General features: G+C 46.9%; 1 protein-coding gene across 1 annotated transcript; it reads right to left on the bottom strand.

Annotated features, from left to right (window-relative positions):
* On the bottom strand, positions 2,505–18,725 carry ZNF16 (zinc finger protein 16). The gene is given in 3 exon segments (XM_005688769.3): positions 2,505–8,818; positions 18,522–18,621; positions 18,623–18,725. Coding segments are annotated over 3 exon segments (1,956 nt in total). The 5' UTR covers positions 18,719–18,725; the 3' UTR covers positions 2,505–7,058.

Genomic DNA, 19,483 nt, shown 5'->3' with positions numbered 1-19,483 from the left:
GGGTTGCAAAGAGCTGGACACGACTTAGGGACTGAACAACTTATTTTAAAAATGTTCATCCATGAAAATTGAAAGTATATTACAATGAAATACCTGCATGTCTTTTGCTTAGTTTCAGCAGCTAACATTTTGCTTTTTTTTTTTTTTTAAGCAATTCAACAACTAGCTTTTGTGTGTATGTCCAGCTCTGCAACTCTTCAAAGGCATGGTATTTATTGAGCGCCTCTTGCATGCTAGGCAGTGTTCTAAGTGCCGGGGCTACATGAGTAGGTAAAACAAGCAACATTCCCAGTAAGTCCCTTTCTCATAGGCTTTACCTGTGAGTGGGGGAAAGCAGGTAGTACACAGTATCAATATGTGAACAGAGTGTCCAGAGGTGGTATGAGCCGTTAAAGGTCCAGGTGGGCACCACTGCTACTCACAATGTCCCCTGGCTCATCCTCAGCTCCAGATGGAGGCAGTTTTTTCCTGTATTTAAAATCCTAGGTTCTAATTATATAAACATTTATTAGTTATATGTAATGATGTCAGATAACAATGTCAGTATTATTAACACTATGATTATTGAAAAGAGTCCAGATTTGTTTTGCAGTTCTTCTTGCTGTTAGGATATATCCCATTTGGGATATGACCTTAACTCTACTATTTCACTTGTTTGCTTTTTAAAGTTACATTTTTAACATTTTGATACAATTTTGTTTTATGATTATGTGCATTTGGAAGGAAAGTCATTACCAACTTAGACAACATATTAAAAAGCAGAGACATTACTTTGTCAATAAAGGTCCGTCTAGTCAAGGCTATGGTTTTTCCAGTGGTCATGTATGGATGTGAGAGTTGGACTATAAAGAAAGCTGAGCGCCGAAGAATTGATGCTTTTGAACTGTGGTGTTGAAGAAGACTCTTGAGAGTCCCTTGGACTGCAAAGAGATCCAACCAGTCCATCCTAAGTGAGATCAGTCCTGGGTGTTCAGCTGAAACTTCAGTACTTTGGCCACCTGATGCGAAAAGCTGACTCATTTGAAAAGACCCTGATACTGGGAAAGATTGAGGGCAGGAGGAGAAGGGGAGGACAGAGGATGAGATGGTTGGATGGCATCACTGACCCGATGGACATGGATTTGGGTGGACTCCAGGAGTTGGTGATGGACAGGGAGGCCTGGCATGCTGCAGTTCATGGGGTCGCAAAGAGTTGGACACAACTGAGCGACTGAACTGAACCGAAACCCTGTATGGTTTCAAAGTCCAGTACACAAAAGAAAGTACATTCAGAAGACTTGCTTCCCTACCTGTTCCCACCAGTCTCTTACCATGCTGCCCTATCAGTAACCATTTATCAACGCTATGGTTTCTGGCTCCATTCCATAAAATCTGAGTGAATGTCAGTGAACAGTATTTCTTTCCCACTGGCCCCACATTTTGGCATTTTCCTGTCAGTATCCAGCCACCTCTCCTTGGCAGCGTCTGGGCATGTCCCTTTCTCCTTTATGCAGCTGCCTTCACCTCCCTTGTGAATGTGCTGTCATGTATTCAGCCAGTCTGCTATTACTGGACATCTTTTGCCATAAAATTAGTGCTGTAGGAAGTAGCTTTAGTTAGGTCTTTTCAGTTTGGCCAGTTTAATTTTAGGATAGATTCCTAGAAATGGGCATTTGTATCTGTTTTTCTGTGTGTTGCCCAGTTCCCTTCCACAGGGTTGTAGGATCTTGCATTTCCGCTGGTGAGGTTTCCTTACAGCCTTGTGAACAAAGAATGTTGTCAAATATTTGGTATTTTGGCAATCTGAGAAGCAAGAAATAGCATCTTGGTGTAATTTCCTTTTGCATCTTTCTTGGGAGTGAGGTTGAGCATCTCTTCATATGATTAAGAGCCAATTTCACTGACTTTTCTGTGAACCTGCTTGTTGGTCTCTTCCCTCTCATTTTAGAAGCACTATAGCGTTAGACTATAAAGAAAGCTGAGCACCGAAGAATGATGCTCTTGAATTGTGGTGTTGAAGAAGACTCTTGAGAGTCCCTTGGACTGGAAGGAGAACAAACCAGTTCGTCCTAAAGGAAATCAGTTCTGAATAGTCATTGGAAGGACTGAGGCTGAAGCTGAAACTCCAATACTTTGGCCACCTAATGTGAAGAACTGACTCATTGAAAAAGACCCTGATGCTGGGAAAGATAGAAGGCAGGAGAAGGGGACAATGGAGGATGAGATGTTTGGATGGCATCACCAACTCAATGGACATGAGTTTGAGAAAGCCCTGGGAGTTGGTGATGGACAAGTGTGCTGCAGTCCATGGGGTTGCAAAGAGTCAGACATGACTGAGTGAACTGAACTGAACTGAACTGATTATGTTAACCCTTTGTGACATAAGTTGTAGATTTTTTAAAACTTTGTTCTTAACACTAAGATTAAAAATTGCAAGCACTTACAGTCTTTTTTGATGCAACTGACAAGTTATATAAGCAATCAATATGATACCAGAGAGATGGTATAAAGAGTAGACTCCAAAATCACTTTTAATAAATTATTTTTTTATTATTTTATTTTTGGCTGCACCATGTCATCGTTGCAGTGCAGGCTTCTGTAGATTGTGTGAGCTCAGTAGCTTTGACTCAGGCTTAGTTGCAGTGTGCAGTATCTTAGTTCCCCAAATAGGGGTCAAACCAGGGTCCCCTGCATTGGAAACATGGAGTCTTACCCACTGAACCACCAGGGAAGTCACCAGGACTTCTTTATAGCATGGAGTACAAGTCCTTTTTTAGATATATATGTTTTGCAAATATTTTCTCCCAGTTTATGCTTTGCCTTTTCCTTTGAGGAACAAATGTTCTAAATCTTGATGAGCTCCTACTCACTGAATTCCTTCCTCGAAAATTCCTGCTCTGTGTGTCCTATTTAATAAATCTTCACCAAAGATTATTTATTTAATAAATCTTGACCAAAGTGAAGGTCAGTAGGTTTTCTCTTATGTTTTCTTTTAGAAGTTTCTGCTGTACATTTTGGTTGATGATACATTTTGAGTTAAATTCTTTAGATGGTGTGGGGCAAGGATTGAGATTCACTTTGTTGGCATACGGTTATGCAATAATTACAACAACATTTGTTGAAAATGAAACCCTAATTTTAAATAGCCTTATGTACATTAATTTTTATGTCATGTATAACATAAGTTGTAAACACTTCCTCCAGTTCACCATTTGTCTTTTTATTTTGAATATAAAGGTGTTGGTCCTGCAAAACTTTATTTCTGTGCAATGAAATTTATCATGTTTTCCCTTATTGTTGCTTGATTTCAAGCTACAGTAAAATTTCCCTAACTTCCCAGTTCTGGAGGAATCCATCCATGTTTTCACCCAGTACTCATCTGGTTTTGTTTCTTTACATTTAAATCTCTGTTCCATTTGGACTTTATTCTGCCAAGAGATGTAAAGAGTAAGTCTAGTTTTGTCCTTTTTCCAAAAGGCTATCTTGTTACCCCACTACCACATAGAATGAGACTGGTCCTTTCCCCTGAATCTGAGACCATCTTTCTATCACATTTCCAGTTGGCAGTGGTCTCCCCAGTCAATGTTCTGATGTCTGGAAGATTCACAGTCTGGCCCATGAGCCCAGAAGAACCTGCATACAGAATAAGCCTCACAGGGTACCTGCAGTCAGGCCACCTCCACCTCACCCCATGCCTTTGTGTTACTTCCAGGGAAGCCCAGGGGCCAGTGTCTGCCAAGCCCCAGGGGAAAGAACCAACCTCATCCTACGTGGTTGGCTGCTCTGGCGTGGCCTGCACTGTCCTCAGCCATCAAGGCCCTGTTTTCCACTCAGACCTGAGTTGACTCCAAAGCCATAGAAACTTCAGGATGGTCCTGGACCCTGGCCCTGCTCTCACACACCACCCCAGTCTCCCTGCTTCTCCTTGCACAGAGAGGCCATGGGTGTCAAGGGACAGTTTTTCCCCTACATTCATCATCTGTGAGGCCTGGGCTGTGGGATCCATGGAGGAGTCTCCCAGAACTCTGCCAGCACATGGAAACCATGGCACAGTTGATACCAGGGAGCCACCTGGAGCCGGGCCTAGGGGCCCCAACTGGCATTTTTTGCCCAGGGAGCCCTAACGCAGGGCAGCTTTGAGCTGTTAGGGCTGCTTTTCTGTTGTTCTCAACGGAGCTGGCATTATTAGCTGAAGGCAGAAGTGTATGGATGTGGAAATCAGGAGCCAGGAGATCGTCCTCCTGATCTCTAATTCTCGAGGTCGTGGGAAAGGGTGAGGGCTCCGGGGAACTTGTGCAGTCACAGCAGCCAGGCTTTGGTCAGAACAAGGAGTTGAAGGAGAAGTCACAGTACAGAGGAACTTGACATCCATAAACCAAAGACCAGAGTGGAAGAAGGTGTGGAGGCCAAGCAGGGCTTCTGGTTTTTTAAAGGTATGAAAAGCTTTATTATTGACATAAAGGAGGTCTCTGAGGAGGGTAGAGAAGGCCTCTGGAACAGGTCTGAGGTGGCTTGAGAGCAAGAAGGGTCACCAGCCTGGGCCTCTGCTGCGGTCAGCAGGAGCGGCTGGAGGGAAGGTCCCTGGGCCCAGGTGAGGGCCTGGATGCCTTCGGTCTCCTGTTGGCATCAGAGGGCAGAGCACTCGGCTGGCTTTTCTGCTTTTCCAGATGTGGGCACAAAATGAGGAGGATGAGGCCTCAAGGTGCCAGCCTGCTAGTCACCACTCACCCTGATGTTTGATGAGAGACACACCATGTTTCACTCAGCTAATTCAGAGCCTCTTTAAACAAGCTGTGTGGACTCTGCAGCCTGCAGCAGGTAAAACTAAGAGCGCCTTGGCCACTCTCAGTAAAACCTGGAACTCTGGAGGGGATGAGGGCGTGTGGGGGAGGCTTCGTGTTGTGCCTAAGTATAGGGAGAGCCATCTAGAGAGCTTGATTAGTATTGGGGGGCATCTGTGAGGCAAGAGATTCCTGGAGCTTTTTACACCAAAGGGTTCAACTCTTAGGTGTCAGCACAAGTTTGTAGAAATGCGCAGATGAGGCTGAGTCAAGTCACCGGGCGCTAAGACAACGGCCTGGTGTTTGGCCAGGCATGCTGGCCCTCCAGTCTGGCCCTGTATCAGGGTCGTCCTGGTTAGAAATGAGGAGCAGCTTCCCTCTGAGCTCCATCTTCCATGACAGTTGGCACTTCTCTGCCTATAGTCTTGGAACTCCCACTGCTGTTCCCCCGAATTCATCCCACCCTGGAGCTCTCCAGGTGGACAGGGTCCAGCAGCCTGACATCTGGAAAGGGGCTGAGAATAGGTGAGGCTATTCCTCTTGCAGGTGGAGCAGGCCAAAGGCCCAGGTTCAGCTCCATCCTGCACCAAGGCAGCTCGGCAGCCCCTAAGTTTGTTGGGTACTGCTTCTGTGACCCAGAGCGTAATGAGCAGCTGGGTACAAAGGGTCATGGGCTCAGGAGGTCCAGTTTCAGTAATTGTAGCTCTAGTGGCATGTTGTATGGGGGAAAGAGGGCAGTTTCTTGCATCAGAAGCCCTTGGACAACTGAGTGCCATCATGAGTGGTCCAGAGACTCCAGGAGGCCTAGCAGGAGGTGGCTGAAGCCCCTTCCGTGGAGGAGTCTTGCACAAATTTGGTATTGCACCAATTCAGCCTCTTGTTGGAGGGGTCTCTGACTCTGTAGCAGAGGATGTGACAGCGCACCACGTGCAGCAGGGCTGAGCGACGCAGGCCAGCAGCAAGCGGGCCAATCAGCGACAGAGCGGAGTCGAGGCGGACACAGATACTTACTGAGAAAAGGAATCATAAATCAAAGCCAGACTGACGGAGGAGGAGCGTGAAGCCAGAGGAGCTGCCTGACAGGAAGAATAGGAGCAGTCTTGTCAGGCTGAGACCAAGTCTGGAAACTGTATCCCATTAGTTGTTGCCTAGGGAGACGGGGTGGGATGGTGCCCAAAGTGTAGGGGAGGGTATGACAGGGCCTCTACAGGGCAGCAGGGACAGCTGCTTCACGGGGCCTTGGAGGGGAGCCTGGGCAGCCTGTGCCACCCAAGCCCATGGACTCGCCTGTGCATCTGAGTCACCCCTCCACCCTCTCTTCTCTCCAGCCTCAAACCACCTCTCCCTCCACATTTGCAACTGCTGGCCTTGCCTCTACTTCCTTGAGAACTCAGAAGCCACACCTTCCCTTCCCTTTGTGACTACAAGCCACTGCCTCCTTTCCTCCTGGAACAGTGCGGAGGGGTCCCCCATTCTTCCCAGGACATGACCTCCCTGGTGGCAGAAGTGTGGCTTCTGGGCTAAGTTCCCCTGTGCAGGGAGTCGGCAGCCAATGCCCACCTCTTAGGGGCACCTAGGTGCCCTGTAAATGTCTGGCGATGGATCCGGGAGCCTGACAGAGGAAGGCAGGAGCATGTAGAGCGGCCCCTGTCGGTGAGGCCAGGACCAGAGCTCAGGAACTGCCTCATGTACAATCGTGCTTCAGCCTGAGTGGGGCCACAGGGCCTGGGCCACCACAGAGCAAAAACACATAACCACAGACTGCAGACAGACACCCTGGAAAGGGGGGAGCAGGGAGGGTCAGGTCCCATTACCAGGTAGGATGTGGGGGAGGGGGGGCGGTAGTGACAGCAACCAGACCTGAAAACTCTCAACCTGACATGAAAACAGATACCAGCCACAACCCCTGACAAAGGACTCAGTCCCTTGACTAGTGAGCACACCGAGGTCTGTGGTTGTCTCAAACCAAATGTCATTTACTTTCTTGGTTATGTTCCTTTACAGTAATAAACTCTATGGATGAGTGCACAGCCTCTATAATCCTTTCCCTTCTAACAAGCACAGCTGTCTCATAACAAACTGGAAAAACAAACAACAAAGAGAAATGAGCTCACAAGAGACAAGGGTGATGGCAGGGGACTTGGGAGAAGGAGCAGGACCACAGGAGGGTCCCCAGTGTGTAGACGGTGGCCTCTGTGGACGGTGGCCTCATGGGTGGACAGAGTGAGCGAGAGCACCTCAAGTCTGGGGAGGGAGAGCAAGGCACAGCCAGGGGGTCAGGGTGAAGCTTCGAGGGGTTCACTCCCTGGTGTGGATCAACTGGTGCTTGGTCAACTTTGACCGCTGGCTGAAGGCTTTTCCACAAGCCGTGCAGTCGTAGGGCTTCACCCCCGTGTGGATCCGCTGGTGCTGGATGAGAACGGAGCACTGGCTGAAGGACTTCCCACACTCACTGCACTGATAGGGCCTCTCGCCCGTGTGGATGATCTGGTGCTGAATGAGGTGCGAGCTCTGCCTGAAGCCCTTCCCACATTCGACGCAGGTGTAGGGCTTCTCTCCAGTGTGGACCTTCTGGTGGTGGATGAGGTTGGAGCTCCGGTTGAAGGCTTTGCCACACTGGTTACACTTGTGGGGTTTCAACCCATTGTGGATCCTCTTATGCTGAATGAGAGTTGAGTTCTGGCTGAAAGTTTTCCCGCACTCAGTGCATTCATAGGGCTTCTCCCCCGTGTGGACCCGGTGGTGCAGGATGAGGTTGGAGCTGCGGCCAAAGGTCTTTCCACACTCGCGGCACTCGTAGGGCTTGTCGCCCGTGTGCACACCCTGGTGCTGCACGAGTGCCGAGCTGTGGCTGAAGGCCTTCCCGCAGACGCCACACTCATACGGCTTCTCCCCCGTGTGGGTGATCTGGTGCTTTTGGAGCACCGAGCTGTACCTGAAGGCCTTGCCACACACAGCACACACATGAGGCTTCTCCCCGGTGTGGATCCTCCAGTGCTGGATGAGGCTCGAGCTCTGGCTGAAGGCCTTCCCGCAGTCACTGCACTTGTAGGGCTTCTCGCCCGTGTGGACCCTGTGGTGTTTGATGAGGTTGGACACCCGGCTGAAGGGCTTGCCACACTCGCTACATGAGTAAGGCCTCTCCCCGGTATGGACCCTCTGGTGCTTCCTCACGTGTGAACTCTGGCTGAAGGCCCTCCCACACTCAGTACACTCGAAGGGCTTCTCCCCTGTGTGGACCCTCTGGTGGTTGACGAGGTTGGAACTGCGCCTGAAGGCCTTCCCACAGGCATGACACAGGTACGGCTTCTCGCCAGAGTGGATTCTCTGGTGCTGGATGAGGTTGGAGCTGCGCCTGAAGGTCTTCCCGCACTCACTGCATTCGTAGGGCTTCTCACTCACATGGGACTTCTGGTGCTTTTTAAGGCTGGAGCTCTGGCAGAAGGCTTTCCCACACTCAGAACACACATGCAGCTTCTCCCCATGGTGGGTGAGCTGGTGCTGAAGGAAGCCTGTGTGTGTGCTGAAGAGCCTTCCACACTCGTTACAGATGAAGGACTTGTGTCCAGTGTGCACTGTCTGATGCTGTGTAAGATCAGGGTCTCCTTCAAAGGTTTTCCCACACTCGCTGCATATGAACGGGCTTTTGGCCACGTTAAGTCCTGTGCAGCTGGGCAGGTCCAGGCTGCAGGGCAGGCTCTGTATGCCACGTGGATGGGGCCTCTCCTCCACAGGAGGCCCCTGACACTCCACTGGGCTTGGGCTCCGGCTGCAGCTGCTCTTGATGTCTTCCCAGTCCACCTCTCTCTCTCCTGAGGGGCTCCTGAGAAGCATCTGTGCAAGAGTGAAGGCCCCCTCCTGGTGAGGGTGGTGCATCTGCCTCTCATCCTCAGGGACCCCCCAGTCTCTTTCTTCTACACCACCACGGAGTACTGCAAGCTCAGGTGTCTGGGGAGCATCACTGCCAGAGCTGTCTGATATTTCTACATGTGATTCCAAGTCCTCAGAAACTTCTTCCTTCTGAACAAACTCCTGGCCCTTAGTCCTGGTGTCCCAGCCTGAAATGACAAACAGAAAGTCTCATGGTGCCACCTCCCCAATGGTCTTCATGCTCTCTCTGTCCCTTTAGCCTGTCTCAGCTGAAATACCTCACAGAAGAGGACTTCTCTGACCACTGTTCCCAACAGGGCTCCATATCCCAGGGCTGGGGCCATGAAGGGGTGCTGAGTGGGTAGGTGAAGGGCACCCCACAGTACTCTCAGCCTCCTTGGGCCTGTTGCCCTCTGACCTGCCCCTCGATTCAGGAATGATTTCCATTCCCCTACTGGAACTTCTAGAATCTCCCCCCACAACAGCATTTTGTCTCCCCACGTCACCTGGAGGCTTCTATTCTCCTCAACACAGACCCAGCTGTGTTGTATGCTCAGCCTGACTGCCCTGCCAATGTGTCTGGTGGTGGCAGTTTGCATTCTGGTCACCTGACTCATGGCCCAGCTGGAAAGCCCTGCACAGTGTCTGTGCCAAGACCCCCTCAGTGGAGCTTGACCATGTGGCTGCACACAATGAAGCAACCTGCTTCACCCTCCTGCTGACCGTCAGGCAGGCCTGTCATCACCTGCAGGTGGGCTTCCATCTTCTCCCAGGGCCCCAGCTGTGGGGCACCAGCGGGGCTCCCATGTGTGATAGGGGTACAGTGAGGGCTGCAGGGACAAACAGGGAGGTCACTGCAGGAAACAAGGGTCTGGGCAGGGCGGCCCAGGGAGCCCCACCCTCTCCTGGCTGCACAAGAAGGGACACAGCTTTTCCATGAAGGGTCAGAGAGGACCCATTCTGGGCTCCGTGGCTGCAGTCTCTGTCATAAGGTCTGCTCTGTTACAATCCTTAAAAAAGTGTGAACTGTTCTTTGCTTGCAGGTCATAAACAACTTGTGAGCTGGATCTGGCCTGTGGGGCATGGCTCGCTGACCCAACTGAGACAAGGTCATTGGTGTGGCTCCTGAGGGAGTGGAAATGGGAACTGCTTTTGGGGCCAGAGAAACTATTGGCCTGGAAGGATTTTACTGAGATGGGAAACAAGAGTGAGTCCTATGGGTGAGGGTGATGACATTCTTGATTTGCTAGACTGGATACAATTCTCTGCAACATAAGAATTACTGGAAACAATAATGAAAGTTCTTTTTTTGAAAGGAAATATAAAATCAGAAATATGCTTTAATAAAAATTTTCATTAAAAACACTGGGTTTAATGGTGAAGGAAAAGATGTGTAAACAAATGCACTTGTTTGCCACACTGCCCCCACAAGTGTGGCACCAACTGGCCCAGCCAGCACACAGCAAACCTGTTAGACTTCCCAAGAGGAAACAATGGAGACCTGTATGATTAGCTGCTCCCAGGTTTGTGAAAAGTGCCCCATCAGAGCCATGCTCACAAGTCCTCGCGTGGCTGTGGCTGTCAAGGGGCCCAGCAGAGACTCAGCAGCACCTGCCCCGCCACACAAGCCCTCGACGGCACCGCAGCCTCGGCCGGGGGCTCCACCCCTCTCCGTCCCCACAGGGGCTCTGTTTTCATTTTACTGTTATGTGTATTGAGGTGAAGTTAACAAACAAAATAACTGTTTTAAATGAACACTTCAGTGGCATTTAGTACATTTACAATGTTGTGCAATCAAAATCTGTATCTTGTTCCAAGACATTTCATTTCCATCACCTCAAAGCCCCGGTGCATTAGTCCGTATCTCCTGGCCCCCAGCGCCTGGTGACCACCCACCTGCATTTTGTCTCCATGGATTTACCTCATTCCTGACTTTGCATGTGAATGAAATCATGATACACAACTTTTGATGTCTGGACTCTTCCTCTCAACCTAATGTTTCTGCAGGTCCAGTCACTGCAGCAGGTACCAGTGTTCCACTCCCTTCTGGCTGAATAATATTCCACGGTACAGACACAACACAGCTGGTTTCTGCATCCATCCACTGGGGTATCTGGGTTGCTTACACCTCTTGACTACTGTGAACAGTGCTACGAATATGACGTACATGTACTTGATGAGTATATTTGCCTTGAATTCTGTGGGTATGTATCCAGCAGTGGAATTACTGGGTAACATGGTAATGCCAGGGCTTCCCAGGTGGTGCTAGTGGTAAAGAACCCCCGCCTGCCAATGCAGGAGACATGTGTTCAATCTTTGGGTTGGGAAGATCCCCTGGAGGAGGGGATGGCAACCCACTCCAGTATTCCTGCCTGGATAATCCCACAGAGGAGCCTGGTGGGCTACACTGCATAGGGTTGCAAAGAGTCAGACACACCTGAAGTGACTGAGCATGCACGCATGGTAACGCTATGTTTAAACTTTGAGGAACTGCCAAACTGTACTCCACCATGGCTATGCCATTCTACATTCCCACCATTGTTGGTGTATGGTTGTGTACTCACCTGTACTCTGCAATTCTGCTGAATTTATTAACTCTAGCAGGTTTCTAATGGATTCTTTGGGATTTCCTATTATATATATAGGATTGTGCCTTATACAAACAGAGGTAGTTTTATTTTTCTTCCCAATTTGAATCCTTTTTTTTTTTTTCTGGCCTGATTGCTCTGGTTAGAACTTCCAAAACAGAACTGAAGAGCAGAGGCGAAAGCAGGCAAATTTTCCTGATTTATGGGGAAAACCTTTTAATATTTCACTAATGACATGATGTTAGCTGTGGGTTTTTCATGAATGCCCTTTATCGTGTTGAGGAGGTTGCCTTGAATGGAGTTCTCAGTGTTTTCATTATGAAAATGAATTTGGTTTTGTCAAACACATTTTTTTTTTGCATCAATTGAGATGATTATAGCTTTTCCCCTTCATTCGTTTAATGTGGTAAATGACACTGATTGGTTCTTATGTTGAACCACTCCTGTGTCCCTGGGTTACATCCCACTTGGTCATGGGATATAACACTTTTATTAACACTGCTGGATTCAGTTTGCTAGCATTTTGTTGAGGGTTTTGTATATACAGCCACAAAATGTCTTAATGTAAAATTTTCTTTTCCTGTGGTGTCTTTGATTATCCTTCCTCTTGTATAGTTTGCAAGCTTGACAAAACAGCACAAATCCTTCTTTAAATGTCTTGTGATGCCATTTGGCCCTGGTTTGTTAGTTTTAAAAGTTACAGATTCAATCTTTAATTGTTATAAGTGTGTTCTTACTTTCTACCTATTCTTGAGTCACTCTTGGTAATATGTCTCTTTTTTAGGAATTTAGCTCTTTCATGTAGGTTATCTAATTTGTTGGTGTGCAATGAAGGAAAGTTATGGCCAACCTAGATAGCATATTAAAAAGCAGAGACATTACTTTGCCAACAAAGATCCGTCTAGTCAAGGCTATGGTTTTTCCAGTGGTCATGTATGGATGTGAAAGTTGGACTGTGAAGAAAGCTGAGTGCCGAAGAATTGATGCTTTTGAACTGTGGTGTTGGAGAAGACTCTTGAGAGTCCCTTGGACTGCAAGGAGATCCAACCAGTCCATTCTAAAGATCAGTCCTGGGTGTTCTTTGGAAGGAATGATGCTAAAGCTGAAACTCCAATACTTTGGCTACCTCATGCGAAGATTTGACTCATTGGAACAGACTCTGATGCTGGGAGGGAGTGGGGGCAGGAGGAGAAGGGGACGACAAAGGATGAGATGGCTGGATGGGATCACTGACTCGATGGACATGAGTTTGGGTGAACTCCGGGAGTTGGTGATGGACAGGGAGGCCTGGCATGCTGTGATTCATGGGGTTGCAAAGAGTTGGACATGACTGAGCGACTGGACTGAACTGGTTTTTACTCTTTTTCACTTTTGTATAGTTGGTAATAATGTCCCCATCCCATGTTCACTTGATTTTCAGTGTGCTGTTTTTGTCATTTGTTAAATCATCTCAAAAAAACTTTTAAATACATTGATTCTCTTATTGCTTTTCCAGTCTCTATTTCTGCTCCGATGTTCATAATTTCCTTCCATCAGCTCTGGGTTTCATTTACTCTTCTCACAGACCCCTAGGATGTCAAGTCAGGTACTGCTGTTAAGACCTATCTATCCTCCTCCTAATATAGGCATTGACTGCTGTAAACTTCCACTCCAGGCTTCCCTGTATCCTGTGAGTTCTGGTAGTTTGTGGCTTTGTTTTCATTTGTCTGTATGTACGTTCTAACTTCCCTGTGGTTTCTTCTTCGACCAACTGATTAAGAGTGTATGGTTTTACTTCAACATATTTGTGCATTTTCCAGTTTTCCTGCAGTTATTGCTTGGAGATGATACTTTATATTATTTCAACATTGATTGAGACTGGTTTTGTAGTCTAATATATGGTCTACATTGAAGAATGTTCCATATGCACTTAAGACTGTGTATCTGCTTCCTTGGGCAGAGGGTATATCTATGTCTATTAGATCTATTAATTACAGTATTGCTCAATTTGCCTGTTTCATTACTAAACTTCTGTTTAGATGTTTTTCCTAACTTTTGGAAGTGACGTATTAAAGTCTCCAACTGCTACCGAAGCATCTCTTTCTTCGCTCAAATCTATGCATCTTTCATGTTTTGGGGTTCTTTTTAGTGTTTACGTTTATCACTGCTCTATCTTCTTGATTAACTGACTTATCAATATATAGCAAACTGTGATGCTGGAGAAGACTCTTGAGAGTCCCCTGGACAGCAAGGAGAACAAACCAGTCAATCCTAAAGGAAATCAACCCTGAATGTTCATTGGAAGGACTGATGCTGAAGCTGAAGCTCTAATACTTTGGCCACCTGATGTGAAGAGTCGACTCATTGAAAAGACCCTGATGCTGGGAAAGATAGAGGGCATGAGGAGAAGGGGACAACAGATTAGATGGTTGGAAAGCATCAACTCAGCAGACAGGAGTTTGAGCAAACTCTTGGAGATAGTAAAGGACAGGGAAGCCTGGCGGGCTGCAGTACATGGGGTCGCAAAAATCAGATATGACTAAGTGACTGAACAATAATCTTCCTGATTAATTAACTCGTTTATCAATATATAATATCCTTCTTTTCTCTTGTACAGTTGTTTGACATAGTTTACTTTGTCCGATATTAATAGGTAACCCCAGGTTTCTTTTGTTACTATTTGCATGGAACATATCTTTTTCACCTTTCACTTTAAGCTTATTTTTTCCTTTGGAAGCCTCCTGAAGTAAGCCTCCTGTAGACAGTATATAGTTGGGTCATACTTTTTTAAATCCATTCTGTCCGTATTTGCCTGTTGACATATCTGCCTGTTGACATGAGTTTAAACCATTAACATTTAATTACTGACAAAGAAGGACTTACTTCTACCACTTTGCTTCTTGAATCTTTTCAATGTCTTTGACCTTTGTGTTCCTCATTTGATCTATTACTATCTTCCTTTGCGTTCAGTTTATTTTTTGCAGCATACCATTTGATTTTCTTCTTTATTCCTTTTGTGTATATTTTAAAGATACTTTCCTAGTTGTATCATGGCGATTATAATTAATACTCTAACATCCTAAAACAATCTATTTTGGCCCTCTCCCTTCAGCTTTTTTGGTCCCCTGCCCCATCTTTATTGAAATAAATTGCCATAGAACATCATGTAAGTTGTTATCTTTTTTTTTTTAAGAAAGAAATGTATTTATTTTTGGCTGTGCTGGGTCTTCACTGCTTTGCATCATCTTTCTTTAGTTGCAGGGGTAGGGGGTGCACTACTCTTTAGGTGCAGTGCACAGGCTTCTCATTGCAGTGGCTTCTCTTGTTGCAAAGTATGGGCTCTAGGGGCAAACGGGCCTCAGTGGTTACAGCTCACGGGTTCTGGGGCACTGGCACAGCAGCTGTGGTACACAGACTTAGCTGCATTGTGGCACATGGGATCCTCCTGCAGCAGGGATTAAATCTGTGTACCTGGAATTGGCAGGTGGATTCTTAACTTCTGGACCACCAGGGAAGTCCATCATATTAAGTTTAAAGTGCACAATGGGACGAATTGATACACATATATATGCAAATGATGACCACCATAACTGACATATCCATCACCTTGCACAGTAACCACTGTGTGTGTGTGTGTGTGTGTGTGTGTGTGTGTGTGGTGAGAACTTTCAAGATCAACTCTCCTGGCAGTTGACAAGTTCACTATACATTATGAACTATAGTCACCATGCTGTATGTTGAATCCTCAGAATAAAGCCACCAAGTTTGAACTGTTAACCAAAGTAGCCACAGTATCATAAAGAAACTCCACTCCTCTACAGGTATGTTGCTACCTTTATGTTGTTGCAGTCACAAATGTATCCTTACATGTTATATGTTCAGTAGTATAGGGTTATGATCATTTCACACATTTGTCTTTTAAATCATAAGAGAGGTTATAAACCAATATAACAATACTAGCTTTTATCCTTACCTATGTGGTTAATTCTATCAGAGATCTTTGGTTCTCTGTATAGCTTTGAGCTCCTGCCTAATACCCTTTCCTCTTAGCCTGTAACACTTCCTCTGACACTTCTCACAGGGCACGTCTGTTGGTGATAAACACCCTGAGCTTTTGTTTATCCAAGAATACCTTAACTTTGTCTTTACTCTGAAAGATAATTTTGCCAGATGTAGAATTCTTAGTTGGCAGTTTCATTCTCTAAGCAGTTTAAATATATCATCCCACTGCCTTCCAGCCTCCAAGGGCCGATGAGAAACTAGCTGTTCATCTTATTGAGGATACCTTATATAAGATGGTTTGCTTCTCTTATTGATTTCAAGATTCAATGTTTCAACAGTTTGATTATAATGAGTCCTAGTGTGGATCTCTTTGACTCTGTCCTACTGGGAGCTTGCTGAGCTTTCTAGACATGTAGGTGCAAAGCTTTTTTGCATCTTTCATCAAATTTAACACGTTTTCCACCCCTTTCTGTCTTTCTCCCCTCTTTCTTGGATTCCCATGTGTGTCCCACTGAGAGGGTAACAGGCAGGAGGGCTAGGGGCCCCAAGAGAGGAAATAGGCTGCAAGTGTCAGACATTGTTTCTCTCTCTCTTAAGCAGCAGGAGGAAACAAACCACAATTGTCAGATGTTTTTCCCTTCTCTATACAAAATTAAAAGGAAGTTTCTTTTAAAATTCTGTGTTGCCATAATGACACCTGGTTCCACCTGAACTTAACTTTTCTCAAACCTGAGCTAACCAATGAGTTTTTCTTATGGAAATGTTTTTCTTAAGCTATGTTAATGAACTATGTATTTATCTTAGACTCTATCTTTCTTCAAGTCGGTTCCACCTAAGACTTAGAACTGATCATGGCTCAACAAACCAGTATGTTTTACTCACGGAAATGTTCTCTTAAGCTATGTGAATGAGACTATGTATTTGCTTGGAAATCTGCCTTTCTTCAAGATTCATGTCAACTGTTTTATGGCCCGGGATGACTCACCTTGTGCCAATGTTATCTCAAAACACATGCTGTGGGTGAGGGGCCTGGTGCCACTCTGAGTTTTGAGACATTTCCTTTTAGCAACTTGCTAATAGGTATATAACTTCTTGCTAAAACCTAGCAAGGGAGCACTTTTTCTGCCCCCTTCTGATGTCTATGTCAGAAGCCTTCTCTATCTCTTTTATACTTTAATAAACCTTTATTACACAAAAGCTCTGAGCAGTCAAGCCTTGTCACTGATCACAGATTGAATTCCTCTCCTCCAGAGGACAAGAATCCCAGCATCTTGCACGGCTCAGCAACAGCCTTTCACCATGAGTCTGTTAGGCTCTGTTCACTTTTCTTCAACCTTTTTTCTTTCTGCTACTCAGACTGGATAACTTCAAGTTCACCAGTTCTATAGCCTGCTCAAACCTGCTATTGAAATCCTCCGAAAAACTCTTCACTTCAGTTTCTTTAGCTCTCCCTCTAGGACTTCTTTATTTTGACTGCACCACGAGGTATGTGAGATCTCAGTTCCCTGGCCAGGGGTCGAACCTGTGCTCCATGCAGTGCCAAGCAGGGCCTTAACCCCTGGAGCACCAGGAAGTCCCAGCTCTAGGACTTCCACTCTGTTTCTTTTTATAATAAATAAAATGTGAATTGTATATTTACAACTATCTCTACTGACTTTTTCAGTTTATTCATACATAGATTTTAGTTCCCTGTCCATGGTTTCTTTCAGATCTTTGAGCACATTTAAGACAGCTTATTTATAATCTGTTAAGTATCTGTGCTTTTTCAGGGACACTTCTGTCAATTAATTTTTTATTTGACATAAGCAGCTGTATTTTCTGCTTATGTGTATTCTTTATGATTTTTTTTTTGTTAAAAACTGGACATTTGAGAATATTTACTGTGCTCTACTGGGAAACTACTTCAGCACTAATTATTACTCTGCGTGGCTCCTGCTTCCACAGATCACAGAGATCAGCTGGAGGTGACACTACAATCTTTATAGGTCTTTTCTGAGTATACCTTCTATCCTGGGTCTGTACATGGCTTTCTAAATTCCCTGACATATGAGGGTGCTTTTGAATGTCCTCATTAATCTGCCCTTCCCTCCTGGGCTTTAGGAAGTTGACTGTACTATTAAGTGATGTCCCAAGTGCCTGAGGGAGTTCAGTTCATGTTTCTATGTTTTGAGCCCAGCACTTTCCACCAAGTAATTCTGAGTTAGGCAACACAGAGACAAACAAACAGTTGGATTCAATTCTTTTTCCAACCCCACATAGGGAAGAACAAAGTGATTTCTGAATAAGTTCTGCTCTGCTCCCTCTGGGTCCCACACTAGGAACACAGGATGCTCACTTTCAATATGATGCTGAACCGGGAAGTATCTGTGAAGCTTTCATTTTTAAGTTGCCTCTTTCTTGATTCAGCATTTGCTTGGTTGCTGTAAACCTGTTTTCTAGATTTCTGACTACGTTGGCCCTGATAGCTTCTACTTGTTTTTGTTTTAACAGTTTATGTGAAGAAATGGGTGTCTGGAGCTGCCTATTCCACTATTTTGCTCGATAGTGGCTTTTAAAACATGAGCTACCATCAACCTGTGTTTTCCCTGGAGCAAGGGTCTTGACATAACTTGCCATTCTCTGCCTGGCACACCCTTGGTCATTTGGCAGCAAGTTTTTCCCTCAGAGCCACTTCTTGGCCCCATCATGCCTCTCATCCTCTACCCATCTCATCCTTCCAACACACCTATGACCATCTCTGCCCTCAGCCCAACCTTCTCTGGCCACACAGAGTCTGCCCAGGATACTCTGCCCACATGTCCTCAGTATAATACTTCCCATGTAGGTGTATTCTTGTAAAACAGCCATCATCAGATCCCAGCAAGGAGAGCTAACAGTGAGTAATCCCTGATCCCCTGCTGAAAGGGCCACAGAGGAGGCAACTTGGTGAGGTGTCTTCAGGAAGGACTGTCTGGTACCTAACAGGGATGGGAGCAGCTGGGCAGTGTGAATACAGCCAGGAGGGAACAGGGCCAAGGCCTGGATTAGAGCAGAGACCTCAGGGCAGGACTACCACCAGTCTGGCGAGGAAGTTAGGCAGGGCTCAGCTGGTGATCATCATGTCACACCCTCTATTTCAGGTGAAGAAACCAGAGTCCCGCTCAGGGCACCAGGGCAGCCAGGTGCCAGGCCAACTTCCTCTCTGACCTCCAGCCTTGGCCCTGCAAGTCCACAAGGCACTCTGCCCCAAACGCTGACAGGACACCTCCAGAGGTAAGTGCAGGGGAATGTAGACCAAGTCTCCCCAGAACAAGGGCATCAATGGGGAATGCACACCCAGTACCTGGCTGCTGATGGTGAGGGGAGGTGGCTCCTGGCTCAGCGTCACCACAACAGAGGGAAACATGAAGTGCAGATCCAGCGTGGGTCTTGGCAGGAGCATCACTCCACATAGGCCTGGGCTCTAGGGGTCCAAGGGGATGGTCCCGGAACTGAGAGCTCCACTGCTGCCTCTTTAGAGCATACTCTGAAGCTGGGCATGGCTGGGACCTGGAGACCAGCAAGGACACAGGTGAGTGTGCAGAGGGGCTAACTCCAGGGGTTCACTGGCACATCAGGCAGGGGTCACTTCCTCCACCCCTCACCCTGAGACCTCAGGAAGGCCTGATGATTGATACCACATTCTCTGATCCTGGAACCAATGGAGGTCAGCCAGCCAAGGAGACACAGACTCACAAGCCAGGGCCACAGGTGGGAAGGAATGAGATACTGACCACACAGCAAGGTGACCCACAGTGCCTGTGAGCACATCTGGAAGGGCCCAAGACTGCCATGGTAGGAGGAAGCAGCTCTCACGGCACCTGCATCTGATGTGGGTCACCCTGGTCCTGACACAATGCCCTGAAAGTGGACCAAGTGACCTTCCCAAGGAGCAGCAGCTTCAGAGGCCGGGCTGCCAGGGGAGCCTCACCACGGACATGCGCGGAGTCATCACAGTGCCACTCTACTGGGCAGCTTGAGCTCTGCTGCCCAGCAGCACCCACAGTGGTTGTCCCCATCCCACCCTCCTGGGCTGCTCTCCCACTGCACCAGTGGCTGGCTCCCTCCCAGACTCCTCCTTAGCTCCCTCTTCACGCTGGTGTCCCAGGATTCACTTCTGCATCCACATCAAATTCCCTGGCTGATCTTTCCAGTCCTGAGGTACCAACATCCTTTACCCCATGAAGACGCTAAAGACTGGGCTTATCTCCAGCTCTAACTGGTATCTCCAAGCAGGGAGGCCTGCCCAATCAGGCACAGGATGGG

This window comes from Capra hircus, chromosome 14 (assembly GCF_001704415.2).
Source record: "Capra hircus breed San Clemente chromosome 14, ASM170441v1, whole genome shotgun sequence".
NCBI classification, from domain to species: Eukaryota; Metazoa; Chordata; class Mammalia; order Artiodactyla; family Bovidae; genus Capra; species Capra hircus.
This window is presented reverse-complemented; position numbering and strand designations above follow the sequence as displayed.